Source organism: Myxocyprinus asiaticus, chromosome 8 (assembly GCF_019703515.2).
Source record: "Myxocyprinus asiaticus isolate MX2 ecotype Aquarium Trade chromosome 8, UBuf_Myxa_2, whole genome shotgun sequence".
In the NCBI taxonomy this organism is placed as follows: Eukaryota; Metazoa; Chordata; class Actinopteri; order Cypriniformes; family Catostomidae; genus Myxocyprinus; species Myxocyprinus asiaticus.
The window spans coordinates 40805065-40821447 of record NC_059351.1 but is presented as its reverse complement, the minus strand read 5'-3'; the positions used below and the strand labels follow the sequence as shown (position 1 = coordinate 40821447).

At 43.1% G+C, this 16383-nt stretch overlaps 1 protein-coding gene across 2 annotated transcripts in view; it reads left to right on the top strand.

Annotated features, from left to right (window-relative positions):
* LOC127444604 (calcium-binding protein 2-like) overlaps window positions 1-16383 on the top strand; it is a 59236-nt gene that overhangs the window by 27525 nt on the left and 15328 nt on the right. The window contains exons 1-2 of one of the 2 annotated variants that reach the window (XM_051704063.1): window positions 4805-4943; window positions 5717-5935. The exons of the other annotated variant lie outside the window; for it this stretch is intronic. Coding sequence (XP_051560023.1) covers window positions 4902-4943; window positions 5717-5935 — 261 coding nt within the window. The 5' untranslated portion in view covers window positions 4805-4901. Of the gene's footprint in view, window positions 1-4804; window positions 4944-5716; window positions 5936-16383 lie in introns of those variants that run through there. 2 annotated transcript variants of the gene reach the window in all.

The following is a 16383-nucleotide window of genomic DNA, read 5'->3' as shown; positions in this document are numbered from 1 at the left end:
AGACATTATCCCCATACCTGTAAGCATCCTCTTTGGCCTGACGAAGCTGCCTGAGCTCTGTAAACCACGGTTTGTCATTGTTGAACTTTAAATAAGTCCTAGTAGGAATGCACATATCCTCACAGAAACAGATATACAGTATGATGTAACAGTATCTGTGAGCTCGTCCAGGTCTGTGGCTGCAGCCTCAAAAACACTGCAATCCGTGCAATCGAAGCAGGCATGTAGTTCCTGCTCTGCTTCATTAGTCCATCTCTTTACAGTCCTTACTACTGGCTTGGTTGATTTTAATTTCTGCATGTAGGTTGGAAGAAGATGAACCAGACAGTGATCAGAGAGTCTCAAAGCTGCTCTAGGGACAGAGTGATATGCATCCTTTATTGTTGTGTAGCAATGATCCAGTATGTTCCTGTCTCTGGTGGGGCATGTGATGTGCTGTTTGTATTTGGGCAGTTCACGTGTGAGATTTGCTTTGTTAAAATCCCCAAGAATAATAATAACTGAGTCCGGGTATTGTTGTTCCATGTCTGTGATTTGATCAGCCTGCTGTTGCAGCGCTGTGTTCAAACACACGTTTGGTACGATATATACACTCACTAGAATAAACGAGGAAAACTCCCGTGGCGAGTAGAAAGGCTTACAGTTAATAAAGAGCGCTTCCAAATTAGGACAGCACATCCTCTTTAATGTTGTTACATCTGTACACCAAGTTTCATTGATGTAAAAGCATGTTCCACCGTCTCGCGTTTTCCCCATTAACTCCGTGATGCGATCCGCTCTGAACAGCCGGAAGCCCGGCAGATGTAACGCGCTGTCCGGAATGGCTTCACTCAGCCAGGTTTCTGTGAAGCACAAGGTAGCAGAGGTTGAAAAGTCCTTGTTTGTGTGGGTGAGGAGATGTAGTTCGTCCGTTTTGTTAGGAAGAGAGAGGAGATTCGCTAAGTGAATACTCGGCAGCACTGTTCAAAATCCGTGCCGACGGAGTTTGACCAGCGCACCGGCTCGTCTCCCTCGCCTGCGTCTCTTGAACAGCAGAGCTGCGCCTCCAACAAAAATGTCTAGCAAAACGTCTGAATATTCGAAAACCGGGAAAAGATTGTCTGGTACATGCTGTCGAATGTTCAGCAGTTCATCTCTGTTAAAATTACTGGAAAAAGATTACTAAACACAGGACAAACAAACAAAAACAACAAAAGAACTGAGGAGCTCCACACCGAGGCAGCCATCCGCGGCGCCATTATACTCAATACTCTATATATATATATATATATATATATATATATATATATATATATATATATATATATATATACATGAAAAGGAGGCCTAGTCATATTCATATAAGATCTAGTCATATTTTTGGGGGTGTTGTAAGCACGTTATAGCGAAACACATAGCAGTGCCAATCACTGAAGTAGTTCTCATAATTATTTGATAATTATTCCAAATGACTGCTTTTCCCTTTTTGAGTGTGATTTGTATTTCTGTGTTTTAGCATGTAAGGCATGATGTGGATAACACTTCACTGTATACTGTACATTTATTAAACTTACTGTTGTTCAAAACAATTATTTTAATTTTTGCTGTTTCATGAATAATTTTGTGTTAAAGTTGTTTAACTGTTTGCCGCAATTTAATGGTAGGTCACCATTGTGAGAACTTACCCTACATAGTTTTGACAACATGCCATACTATTGAGGCATATTGTCCCAAAAAGCCAACGTGTTTTAACTGAATTGTATCTTCTAACTAATAAATCTCCTTACCAAGACAAGTGCACACCTATGAACCGTCTGTCTAAAGCAATTGAGGTATTCATCCAAAAAGTTCCAATCTCATTGGCTGAATCGTACACTGTAAAAAATAATCCTGTAAAAAAACAGTACACTACTGGCAGCTGTGGTTGCCAGCATTATATTGTAAAAATACGGTGTGTTACCATTCCTGAAATTAACAGCAAGATACTGTTTTTGACAGCTACAGTATACAACTGCAATTTAGCAGCATATTGCTGTTAAATTACGTACAGTCTACTGTTGTTGAAATTAACAGCTATGTTCCCAGCATGCACTGCAGCATGAAGAATTTACTTCAATTTTTTACTATTTGCTGGTTTATTTTGACATTGTTTTTGTTGTAGTCTAAGTTACTTGTATTTTAATGTTCAGCTTTTACTTTTTTATGTAAAAGTGTGTTTGTTAATTGTCACCATTGTTGCGTTTTGTATGCCGAGAGTTGATTTCTGTGTGTGACTTGCAGAGATGCAAACACTTTATATGTAAATTATGCAATGCAAAGGGGTGCCATGTAAAGGGGGGCGCCAGCAGCTCACTAAAGGTGGGGCAATCGGCCTCCTTGGCCCCAACACTAAATACGCTGATATCATTTTGCTCTAATTTCATTTAGTGTTTTTTTTCTAATTGCTTTTATGTGTAATGCATCACTATTACCATATATAGTACCATTTATTAGGTTATATCAGACATACATTCTGATCATAGGTTTTGTTTTCCAAGTAGCACAATGCAACAACTTGTGTTTTACTTAAACACAAACTGACTGGTTGGAAGAATATAATATATTAATAATGAAGGTCCATGTAGGTCCATGCTAGCTCAAGAGATCACTAATCACCATAATGGTGACTTCAAACAAAACAAAACTAATTAAATGAAGACTTCTATTAAGTCTGAATAAAAGCTTTTGTACATGTTTATTTTATTTTTATTTATTTATTTTTTTGCCTCAATGCATTGCCAAAGCATACATACTTATTCAAGCGCAAAGGCTTATGGGTATTTCACCATTATAACCCACAATGCAGTGCTATACTGTTATTTTACTGTGTACAGGTTGTTGTTGTTTTTTGTTTTTTCATAAAAAAATACACTGTTCAATCCTGGCAACATTGTACATTTAATATGTACATTGCTTCAAAGGAATGGATTCTTTTTATTTGACTTCTCATTAGACAGACAAGTGAAGGCTGATGTGAGATGATAAAGAACAGAGGAGTTGGTCAGATACATCATGAACAGTAACCATGTGCCACAAACTAAAATTTTCATGGGGTGGGGGTTAAAATACATGTTTCAAAATGTCACTATAGCTTTCACCAAGATGATATCACGATTTTAAATGTTCATTTTCCCTTAATGCCTTGCATAGAACAGCTATTTACCGTAAAACTAGTCACTTCACAGTGAGCCTGCTCTTGATCTCCCAGAATGCAACATTTTTAACAGCAAACTACTGTATTTAAGAATCACAGTAGATTGCTGTAGGAATTTGGCTGTAAATATACAGTATTTTTTTACAGTGTATGTAATTCTTATCAACAACTGATCAGTTTACATGTCGGTCAGTACTTCTTGTCTGAGTGGGTGGTTCTTGTCAGGAGTGAATGAACATAAAAGGGGACACTGTTTGATGCACAGAGAGCAGAACTGCAAGGCTATAAAAAAAAGTGGGGCTTTTCCTAAAACATTAAGCCCACCGGTAAGCCCACCCTTAGTGCCACCCCTGGGCACGGCTGTACAAGAAATTTACTTCTAACAAATTGACAAAATGTTCTACATTTACAGAGTGAAAAGTGTGATCTCCCCAATTCAGTTTCTTATTGCTGTGTTTCCAACATGAAAACAGGAAATCGACATGCTGCTTCTGATTGTTCATGTGCCCTGAAATCAATCCCATTCTGTCGAACAAGCTCCAACCCGATCAGACACTTTTGCATATTTATAGGCATATTCACCATTCTCTGTGGTGCTACTGATAGTGTTTTGCACAAGCATGGGTGCTGATCCTGTGTGAACCAGGAAGTAATTGCATTCACATAAACAACAGTGAGCATGATTCAGAGTTGCATTTTCGCTTACGGTAAGGTTTAGGTTTGGGGTTGGGGTTGGGAAGTAAGGGTAATGAAATATGCATTCCTCACTTTTGGCGCCACCCTGTGGACATTTCAACTCAGCAACGCTTCCAGCTTTGGCCACTGGAGGCATTGGTTCAAAGTTCGATAAGCACAGACCGATTTCAGCAGCAGAACTTTCGACCTCCTGTTGCAGATTTCAGTGTGATCAGTCTGGTGTGACATTCTATCCCCATAATTTGTTCCTATCTTGTCTATGCTGACAGTCAGTATGTACTGATTTATGTATGATCTATTCATCCTCTGTGCTGCCCCTCTGAACTCTGTGGCTCATCTGCCTTTTAAAGATCATCTGATGGCTTGCTACCTGCTTTCTATCTTTCTACAACCCTACATTATGTTATCAGCCCTGCCAGATGCCTACACTCACCATGTAATCTGGAATTTTAAGGATTATGAAGGCCAATCCCACCCCTTCCCTGTCTGCCTCTCTCTCTCTCCACCTCCCTCCCTTTTTATTTTGTATCGTGTCATTGCAATCGCTTGCAGTCCAGTAGTTGCTCTACTGGACTGCAAGCGATTGCAATGACACGATGGGTGACTGGGTGATTCCTGCTACAATCACAAGGCGTAATGAGGATGCAAAATAAAATTGTAAGAAAGAGAGGGGAGGGAGGGATGTGTGCAGAGAGAGAGAAAATGGGCAACAAAAGCAAGATGAGAGTGTCAGGATTAGTTTGCTCAGAAAAAAAGGGAAATACTGCTGAGTGCAGAAATGGGTCTCTCTTCTGCCAAAACATTATGTGAGTTTGGCTGTATTTAGAGGTATTATCACTACCCGTCACCTTGTTTAAGCAGCTCCGCCCTCCTTTGGGATATGCGACTGTACTGACGAAAGGGTTCGTGGTGTCCTAAAATATATGCAATATCTGAGCACAGGAACCAAGAGTGAGATAAACTGGGAGGGGGAAAGGGGGAGGGACAGAGAAGACCAGAAAGAGTTTAGGCAGAGAGAAGGAGAGAAATACAAATGATGGGAGCGAAGCCATCTAAAAGAAACAGTGTGAAGAAGGTAAGGTTACTGTTTTTTATAAAAGTATATTATAAAATTGAGATTATTGTAGACTGTATTTATTAGTGAGAAACTACTTTAAATTATTCATGTTTTTGCTGGGCCTTATGCATTAGGGCATGATAAGTTAAAGGGATAGTTCACCCAAAAACTGAAAATTCTGTCATCATTTATTCACCCTCATTGTATCCCAATTCTGAATGATTTTCTTTCTTCTTTGGAACTCAAAAATGTATGTTAGGCGAAATCAAACTTGTCACTTTCACTGCATCTTCTTTCCACCCAATGAAACTGAATTGTGACTGATGCCAACATTTCGCCTAACATCTACTTTTGTGTTTCACGGAAGAAAGAAAATCATACAGGGTTGTTACAACATGAGGGTGAGTAAAAGATGACAGAAATTTTATTTTTAGGTGTCTGTCCCTTTAAGCGATCAAACTGAAGGGATTTAATTTAACCTCTTTTTACACTTTAAAAACATAATTAATGTTTTATGGACAAAAATTACCTTGATTTATTTGAAAAACCTTATTTACCCAGAAAAGTTTCAGTTATACATAAATTATGTCCATTGAGACAATTATCTTGAAGAATATTTGATCAAACCTAACAAATGAAATTTATAGCAGACATCTAGAGATTTTTGATGATTCTTGAAGACATTTAACCATAGAGATCCATTATGCTTAAGCATAGTGTATTTTCAGAATTAGACCTTGCTTGTCAGTCTGCAGTTTATTTGGTCCCTAATAAAATGGTTCCTTGCAAAGGGGATGCCGACCCTTGAGGGCAGTGGAGTGCCAATGGCAGCTGCTGTGTTAGGGGGCAGTGATGATACAGCAGCTGACGATGAGGATGATGAAGAGTTGGGGGCCGATCAACAGTTTGAGGAGCCGATATGTGCTCTGGTTCAGAACTGTACCATGCTGCATAACATCGTGGGCCCCGCTTGCATCTTTCTCCGGCAGAGCTTTGCTCAGGCTCAACTCGTATGTACCCAAATGCACCTTTCTCAGACAATGCATGATCTAGATATGCAGAAAATTCCTATCAGTGAATTTTGTTGTAATTTTATCTCTTATCCATCTCCAGTCATGCCCTTTTAATCTGTGTTGAGTCAAGCCATTCAGTCCTCTCCATCTCTTCCATAATGACCTATCACCTGCCACACTGTCTGAGTCATGTTATAGGAGTAAACTGAGCCACCGTCCACCAATCACCATCCAATGTGAGTTTCCCTTTTATTAATGGAACCCTGTGTGCAATACTTTTTGAAAGTCAAAGCCATGTCTATTGTATTTTTGCAGTGGTGAAAAACAAATGTGGTTCAGATTTCACGTAGATGTTCACTTTTAAATTGTAAGCAGTTACTGATGCAGCATCTTTTAGGCAAATACTTTAAATTAAGGCAAATTACAGTAAAAATATTATATAATAATTAAATTAAATACAATTAGGTAACACATTACATTAAGGTTGTATTTGTTTACTTCAGTTAACTATATTAGGTAGCATGAACTAACATTGAACAACACTTTTTCATCACATTAATCTTGGTTTATGTTAATTTTTTATTAAAAGTTGTATTTGTTAACATTAGTTCATGCATTATGAACTGACATGAACTAACAATAAGCAATTGTATCTTTCAAAATTTACAAAGATTAGCCTAAAAAATGCTGTAAAAATATATTTTTCATTACTAGTTCATGATACCTAATTCATTTATGTAGTTCACAAATACAACCTTATTGTAAAGTGTACCTACAACGGTAGTAAAAATGGCAAAGCACAACCTCGTTAAATATTATGTACAGATTGTTCATTACTATTACCACTTGTATTCAATCTGCTGCACTACACTCACATGGACATGCAACCTAACATAAAGTGTGACCCAAACCCAATGTGTGTAGGTGTTTGACAAAGGTGAAAATCTTTATATTTGAAATATATGCTATATAATATAATATTACCTGAGAGCAGAATGGGTCCGAATGTAGAAATGACATAGTAGGTTTTTAAGATTGTAATTTAGATTCTACAGTCTACAGTGTGGATTGATGAGTTAAAACTTTAGCTCCATGGAGCAGAGCAATAGTGACCAAGACCACTATCAGTGTAATATCCTTTTGTTGTCAATTGGGTGTTGATTTGTGCCATTTGTATAATGTTCTTTTTTTTACTCATGACAGGATCTTGTTATACTGTAACTCAAAGTCCATGCGAGACTGGAAACATTCCCTCTTAATGGTAGATGTGGAGGAAAAACGGTATTGTAGCTTAATGTTTCATATTCATGTCAGCTCTGTCGAAATCGCAGAATCTTTTCACGTGGAGAGAGCATTACTCCCACTTTTATCATATTAAGAATCCTGCCACAATAATTACAATGATATTCTTATCCAATGGCATAGTGAAGGGTGGGCTGGGGTGGGATTGGGCCCACCCAAATTAGACCCAGGCCCAGAATATTAGAGATTATTCTTTAACTTCAAATATATATTTATAAAATACTTACAAAATGCATAAATTCTGTTTTCTGAAAGTGTGAAAGGACTGTTTGAATGCACTGCTTCTCTGCTGTCAAAGAAAATTTGGTTTAAAAAAAAAAAAAACTGGGTGAAAATGTGGCCCATCCATTTTTATTGAGGCCCACCAAAAAGTAATTTCCTGGCTATGCCCTTGTTCTCATCATTCCACCTCTCTGAAAGTTGTACTTCTTTCCTTTGTTGACATTGTGTCTTTTCTTTGTCTGGCCAGTTATTTTCATTTACTGCTATTAATTTTGACTGGTATTGTCAATCTGCACATATAATTAGTACTACATACATACGTACCTGACGTATAATGTGTCCATGAGGTTTTTTAAATAAACATTTTAGGTGTAAATTAAGAATGTAAGCAAAAGTACATATTTATATTTAAGTTTTTCACCATTTTAATAAATCTTTTCACCTTCACTAGTTTGTTTTAAATGGCCCTGTTGTGTGAGAAATACATTTTTAAAAGTACAAATATTCCATGTAGTTTCTCATTTAATGCAAGGTCTTTAAATCTGCATTCATATTAATTAATGAACTAGCAAAATGCAGTTTAAAACAGTTTTATTTGGAGTACAGCATGTCACACCAGGACATGCCAACTTCCCAAAAGCATTTCATGTCAACCCATGTTTTTTTCAATGGTGATTGTGTTTCTCGCTAAAATGGTTGATTTTCACCCACACACACACACACACACACACACACACACACAAAAAAAAAAAAGCATAAATGAACTCCATTCGACTCCATTTGTTGCCTGGGCCTGGCAACCCAGACTCTTGTAATCTGTTCACCGTAGTGACCCTTTCCTACTGCTGCTTGCATTGTGATTGCCAATTCATGGTAGTAATCAGCCTAAATACTCTCCAGCTGTGTGAATATGTTCTGGTTGGCCACTGCCAAAACACAGGCTCAGTCAATCAGATCAAAATCTAAATCACCCTTCCAGTTGTTATAATCTTACTTATGTCACGTGTAAATGTTGGTTCAGATGAGCTTTTATTTATCTGATAATGACGTTTTATTGACTGAATTTCCATGAACAAAAATGTCTGACAACACATGCAAATCCATGTGTGTGCTATTCTATCCTTAGATGATTTACAAATACAATTGGCTGAACACTGGGAATTCTGCAACAGGAGGTTGAAACTTCTGCTGCTAAAATCGATCTGTGCTTACCCAAATTCAAACCACTGCCCCCAGTGACCAAAGCTAGAAGTGTTGTTTTGGTGAAAAGTGATGTCAAAAGAGAGTTACACTTTTAGTTGTAAATGACGTAATACAGTTAACAGGCAAGCATATTTTATTAACCCAACTCCCTATCCCAAAGCCCAACCATGAACCGTATGGTCAATGAAGTTAAAAATTTACTTTTAGCGAAATGATCCTCCAAACCTCCAAATCATGCTCAACATTGTTTTTGAGAACACAATTCAATACTTACTGGTTTCCATGGGACAATAAGTTTTCAGTATGCCACAGTGAAATGTGAGCTCATTTGAATTTATGTCAAATTGACTGATGGGGATAGCGTTTGTCAGTAATTAGGGAGATGGGGAATGGTGCTTGTCAGTAATGTATTGGGTCGATTTCAGGGTACATCAACATTTGGAAGCAGCATGTTATTTTCCTTTGTGACCATGATAAGTCCAGTCCATAATGTCATTATATTATAATGTCATATTCTCATTTCTGTATTTTGTAAAATAACATCATACAATATCATGTATTATTGCTATCCATGCAGTAGTGAAGTACTAAAAACAGTTTACAAGCTCCAATAGACTTTCGGTGAAGTTGTTCTTCGTTCTTTGCTCAGAGCTTAAAAGAAGTTCGAAACAGTCAAGCAACGGTATACTGTTTGCAAACATTCAGACATCGGCCATTCCGCTGGGGGAGGCATTTAGAGGAGCATTTAAATACAAGGACACTCAAGACTACATGTAAAACCTTAACTAACGTGACATGAAAATGTGTTATCATTGACTTAATGCCTCATATCAGTGGAATTCACACGAGATAAGAAAAAGATGCTGTTTTAACCACTCTGTGACGATTTAAATTAATTTTTATGCAGTATAGTGTGTGAAATTTATATTTACATTCTGCATTCAAGATGCTTATGCGCTTACACGCTATATGTGGCCATAACATGCACTGGTTACCTTTTTTACCCTATATCAAAGATGGGTGTATAACAGGGTGCCAGACAGGTTGCAGATGGTACATACATAAAACAGCATATCAAACAACAACATGAAGGGGCACTTTAGAGTATTTGAGTTGATATGGTTCCTTTTGTAGACAAAAACACAATGTGGTGTAGGTAAGTTTGCACCAGCTTGGTAACTGCACTCCGGTGTGTTCATGTTGACTGATCACTGACTGAAGAATGTAACTTGAATTAGTTGTTGGCCTCAAAGTAGGTGGACCACTGGGTATCACCCACTGATGACCTGGACCAATGGTAGTATAAAGGTGTTTAGCAGCCGCTATGAAGTTTTCTTGAGATTTCGCGCTGGTGAGCTGTTTCGAACCACCAAAACAAACTCAAAAACAGGTTTTGTTTGAAATGACGTCACACTCGTTCATTGTTCAATTTTTCTTGAAGTACATAGGGACCTTTAGTGTCACCTGAGAAGTCATATGTACTGCTAGGAAGTTCTTACACTAATGGCACTTCTCCACTGAACGTTATGGTTCGACTCGACTCGACTCTGCTCGCTTTACTTTTCTGAGCTTGCTTTTTCCACTGCAGTTTAGTGCCGCCTCAACGTGGGTGGGATTATAGGCTGATCGTCATAGTTGCGCCGCCCCTACTGCCGTGACATCATCTTAAACACGACACAAACATTACTGACCATAAACAATAGCACGACCGCTGGCTGTTAGCTACTAGCTCATTGTGCTACATAAAGCAGTTGTTGCATGGTGTAACAGTTAAATTGGCCTGGTTGTTTAGAAGCAAGCTTTCCAGTAGCTGGTCAACTAAATAAAGTGAAGCTTTCAAGCAGAATATAGAGTTAACGTAACAAAACGTACCATCCTCCATCGTGGACTCCAACAATGCCGTGGCCGAGTCCAGTGCTCTCTCCCTCCCATTGCTCGCCAGTCTATTGCCATAGATATCGTCCATTTGGTCGAACCACTTCCACTTTCTTCTGTATGAACCACTCTGGCTGTTGTGGTCTTTGATGGTTCTGTAGTCACTTAAGTTTTTTTAACTTTTCCCTACACTGTTGGTAGGTCGGTGTAGCCATGTGCGGCCAACAGCTGAGACACTTCCTGAAAGACTTATTCATTTCGCGTCTGTAAAAGAGGAGGCGAGAAGCAGCTTTCCTTCTTAGGGTGAGGCTTTATTATTCCCTCTTCACAACACCGATACACAGTCTTTCCTAAAACACTAAGCTAAACACTATCACACACTGTTTCACAAGTAAACTTTCATACTCCAAAATCTTGGTTCTGGCTCGGCTTTTTTCGTGTCCAGTCTCTCTCTCCGACTAAGTGCTGCGTCGCTCTCTTTATGCCGCTCTCCCCGTACTCACTGAAATTAGAGACAGGTGTTAGACATAATTTAGCTCAGGTGTAAGTGCCCTTACCGCTTTCTCTCTCTCCGGAGAGATGCTTGACCACGCCTCCGCTGCCACATATCCCCACCGCCCGACTCAGGCCAGGGCGGCATCCGGCCTGCCTACCACTCCCCCCCCCCCCCCCCATTCCTGGAAAGGAAGTCGGCAACAGCCATCTGCGCCCCCGGTCTGTGGACCACCTTGAACTTAAACGGCTGAAGAGCCAGATACCAACGGGTGATCCGGGCGTTAGTATCTTTCATGCGGTGGAGCCACTGGAGTGGGGCATGATCCGAGCAGAGGGTGAAGGCCCGCCCCAGCAGGTAGTATCGGAGAGTGAGGACCACCCACTTGATGGCGAGACACTCCTTTTCCACGGTGCTGTACTTAGTTTCCCTTAATGAGAGCTTACGGCTAATGTACAGCACCAGGCGCTCCTCCCCCTCCACCAACTGTGAGAGTACGGCCCCCAGCCCCCTGTCTGAAGCATCTGTCTGTAAAATAAAAGGGAGAGAGAAGTTAGGTGAATGTAAAAGTGGCCCCCCGCAAAGTGCCGCTTTAACTTGCATGAACGCCCTTTGACACTGCTCCGTCCACTGGACCGGATCTGGAGCTCCCTTTTTAGTGAGATCGGTCAGCGGGCTGGTGACGTCCGAATAATTAGGTACAAACCTTCTATAATAGCCAGCCAGCCCCAGGAACTGTCTCACCCCCTTTTTGGTCTTGGGTCTCGGGCAGGTCGCAATTGCCGCTGTCTTGTCAATTTGGGGATGCACCTGCCCGTGGCCCAAGTGGAACCCCAGATACCGTACCTCCACCCGTCCAATCGCGCACTTCCTCGGATTCGCTGTGAGTCCCGCTCGGCGCAGCGATCTCAGAACCGCCCTCAGATGTTGCATATGCCGCTGCCAATCATTGCTATAAATGATGATGTCATCTAAATAGGCAGCGGCGTAAGCTGAATGTGGTCTGAGGATTCGGTCCATGAGACGCTGAAACGTAGCCGGGGCTCCAAACAAACCGAATGGAAGTGTCACAAACTGGTGTAATCCAAACGGTGTGGAGAAGGCGGTTTTCTCATGGGAAATTGGTGTCAAGGGGATCTGCCAATAGCCCTTCGTCAAATCCAATGTCGAATAAAAACGAGCAGTGCCCAACCGATCGAGCAACTCATCAATGCGAGGCATTGGATATGCTTCGAATTTAGACACCGCGTTGACTTTCCTATAATCCACACAGAAGCATACAGATCCGTCGCTCTGAGGCACTAGAACAACGGGGCTGGACCAATCACTGTGGGATTCTTCTATTACCCCCATATCAAGCATCGCATCCAATTCTTCCCGAACAATTTTCTTTTTGTGTTCGGATAATCGATAGGGGCGGCTACGTACCACCACCCCCGGCTTTGTCTCGATGTGGTGATGGATGAGGTTCGTACGTCCCGGTAGAGGGGAGAACACATCTGCAAACTCCTGTTGCAACCTAGCAACCTCTGCGAGTTGGCTCGGCGAGAGGTGGTCTCCGCAAATGACTGGGGTGAACTGTTCATGTTTTGAACTCACCTCCGGTCCGAGCTCCGCCCTCTCGGGAACTACCGTAGCCAACATCACGGGAACCGCCTCCCTCCACAATTTCAGGAGACTGAGGTGGTATATTTGACGAGCATCCCCTCTATCAGTTCGTTTAACCTCATAATCGAGATCCCCCACTCATCGTGTGACCTCAAAGGGTCCTTGCCACTTGGCGAGTAATTTAGAGCTCGATGTGGGAAGCAATACAAGTACTTTATCCCCCAGTGCAAATTCCCTTAGGTGAGTTCCCCTGTCATACAGTCGGCGCTGTCGTTCTTGAGCTTGGAGCAAATTCTCCTGTGTTAGTTGTCCCAAAGTGTGGAGTTTTGCCTGAAGATCAAGAACGTACTGAATTTCATTCTTACTATTTGAAGGTCCCTCCTCCCAGGCTTCTCGCAATACATCAAGCACGCCACGTGGGCGTTGCCCATACGGCAGCTCAAATGGGGAGAAGCCAGTGGAGGCTTGTGGGACCTCTCGTACTGCAAATAACAGGGGGTCGAGCCATTTATCCCAATTTCTAGAATCATCGTGCACGAACTTACGAATCATGTTTTTGAGGGTCTTATTAAATCGTTCCACCAGGCCATCCGTTTGAGGATGGTATACACTGGTGCGAATCGATTTAATATTTAACAACTCGTACAGCTCGCGTAGTGTCCGTGACATAAATGTTGTGCCCTGATCGGTGAGGATTTCTTTCGGAATCCCCACCCGGGAGATTATTTTGAAGAGTGCCTCCGCAACACTGCGTGCTGAGATGTTGCGAAGAGGCACTGCTTCCGGATATCGCGTTGCATAGTCCACTAGGACCAATACAAAGCGATGTCCGCATGCTGACCGTTCTAATGGCCCAACGAGGTCCATTCCAAGTCTCTCTAAGGGAACCTCGATCAGAGGGACATCGCCGCCAATGCCCGGCCAATAGAAACGGGCTATTAGACGGTTCAGTGTTTTCCTTTCTCCTAGGTGACCCGCCATGGGATTATAATGAGCCGCCTGGAATACCATTTCCCGACGGCTCCTTGGAATCAAAAGTTGGGTTGTATCCTCTTTGGTCTGAGTGTCCTGTGTCACCCGATACAACCGCTCATTTATAATTGCAAAATAGGGGTATGAAAGGGCGATGTCAGGCCGGAGTCGTTGACCATCGATGACTCTCACTTGGTCAAAGGCGTGTTTGAGGGTTTCGTCTCTCAACTGCTCCAAAGGGAAATCCCCGTCAGGGAATTCCCTGAGAAGGGGAGGGGCTATAGCCTCTCCCCCTCTCTCGTCATCATGACGTGGAGCCGTCGAGGATGGCCCCAGCTCCGCCTCCCCTGCCAGAGCATCGCACATCACACATCTCCCTATTTTTGTACAGGACCCATCCACGCAAATTCCCTTTAATAAAACTCTAAAATCAGGCCAATCAGTCCCCAGAATCAGCGGATGGGTGAGGCGGGAACTAACCGTGGCCTCCACTCTATGCTTTTTCTCCCTAAATTTAATTGTCAGGGTCACCACCGGATACTTGTGAATATCCCCGTGTACACATTTCACCTTCACCGTTTTAGTTGTGACCAATGCCTCGGGTTGAACCAGGCATTGGTGGATAGTGGTTTGATTACAACCGGTATCCACCAACGCTTGGTGAGTACCCCCCTTGACACTTACCGGTATCCGGTACGCTCCGGCCCGGTCGGGGGCAGCCTGTTGGAGGTCAGAGACCCGCACCACCATCCCCAGCTCCATCAGAGGGCACTGATCTCGGAAGTGGCTCGGGTCTCCGCACCTCCAGCAGGCTGGCCCAGGCGCTACGCCCACACTTGCGTCGGCGGGCGCCCCCCCCTGAGGGGGAGAGCGGCAGGGCATTGGAGTAGGGGAAGGTGTCGCCTCCCACACCTGGGGAACTGGTCTCAGGGGCTGAGGTCCTCCTCGTCTGCGTGGGGCAGGAACGGGACCTGGAGAGAGAGCAGAAGGAGAGGAGAGAGGGGAGGGGGAAGAAACAGAGGGAGGAGAGAAAATGTAGGAGGGCTCTTCCGCCCTCGGGATCGCCGCCATGTGGTCCTCCGCAAGTCTGATAGCTTCCTCCAACGACGCTGGGTGGTGGCACTGGACCCACTCCGCCATCCCTTTTGGCAGTCGAACCGTGAACTTTTCCAGTACCACCTGGTCGATAATTCCCTGGACGTTGCGATCCCCCGCTAGCAGCCATCTTCGGCAGGCGTCACGGAGCCGCTGGGCAAAGGCAAACGGGCGGTCGGAGCTCTCCAACTTCAAGCTCCGGAAGAGTTGACGACTTTCCTCCGGAGTGCGACCAACCCGTTGCAAGATAGCTCTTTTTAAATCTCCGTAGGCCAGGAGGCTCGACGGTGGCAGTTGTTGAGCCGCGAGCTGGGCTTCCCCAGACAATAATGGGATCAATCGGGCTGCCCATTGGCCGAGCGGCCAGCCCCAGATCTCGGCGGTCCGCTCAAACAAATCCAGGAAGGCCTCAGGGTTGTCCGCCACCCCCCTTTTCTGTAATGCTGGCGGGGGTAATGGTGTGGGAGTGTCCGGGGTCGTGGCTGAGGATGCCCCCTGGCTGAGGAGGCTCCGGATTGCCTGCCGGTCCTCGGCTTGAGCATGCAGGAGCTCGACAAACCGGCGGTCTTGATCTTGTCGGAGCTCAAGCAGCATCTGTTGGTGGTTCTGATGTAGGCTGGCGAGGGCTTGGAGGATCTCCGCCAACTGGGAGGACTCTACGGGACGTCCGCCATCCATCTTCGACCCAAACTTCAATCCCGGGTTTCGGCACCAGTGTAAAAGAGGAGGCGAGAAGCAGCTTTCCTTCTTAGGGTGAGGCTTTATTATTCCCTCTTCACAACACCGATACACAGTCTTTCCTAAAACACTAAGCTAAACACTATCACACACTGTTTCACAAGTAAACTTTCATACTCCAAAATCTTGGTTCTGACTCGGCTTTTTTCGTGTCCAGTCTCTCTCTCCGACTAAGTGCTGCGTCGCTCTCTTTATGCCGCTCTCCTCGTACTCACTGAAATTAGAGACAGGTGTTAGACATAATTTAGCTCAGGTGTAAGCGCCCTTACCGCTTTCTCTCTCTCCGGAGAGATGCTTGACCACGCCCCCGCTGCCACAGCGTCATTTCGTTCGTCGCTAACGAGAAGAACGTCTGCACCTCGTTTATTGACCACGGCGTGGTTTTGTGCACAGCCATTTCTTTTTACAGTTCAAAAGTCACGTGAACACATGATATTGCTGTCGCTGTTGCTAACTTTAAAACTAGCGGGTTGACGTCCCGTGTCGCAAATCCAGTGCCGCTGGTAGTGACGATTCTCTCTGACCAATCAGTGATCTGCAGGGTTTTGACATCACATTTAGTATCGGCTCGGCTCGCTTGGAACCTCGACCGAGGTGGTACTAAAAAAAGTATCAGGTACCAAGTACTATCCACAGTGGAAAACCCCCAAAAAGCGAGCAGAGTCGAGTCAATTCGAGCTGTACCGTGCAGTGGAAAAGCCCCAATAGCAACTGGTTCCCAACTGGTTTTGCTTAAGGACCCAGATTTTACATCATACATCAAGTGGCGCAAGTACCATAATTGTTTAGCATACAAAGTACTATGGCATCATTTTTATATCACCAGAACATGAATTTGAAAAAGCCTCCGAATTCATGATCTTGAAAAAAGACTGAGTGTAATTTGATGTTATCGAAAAACTAAAAAATATTTTTTACAATTTAAAAAAAATTCAGG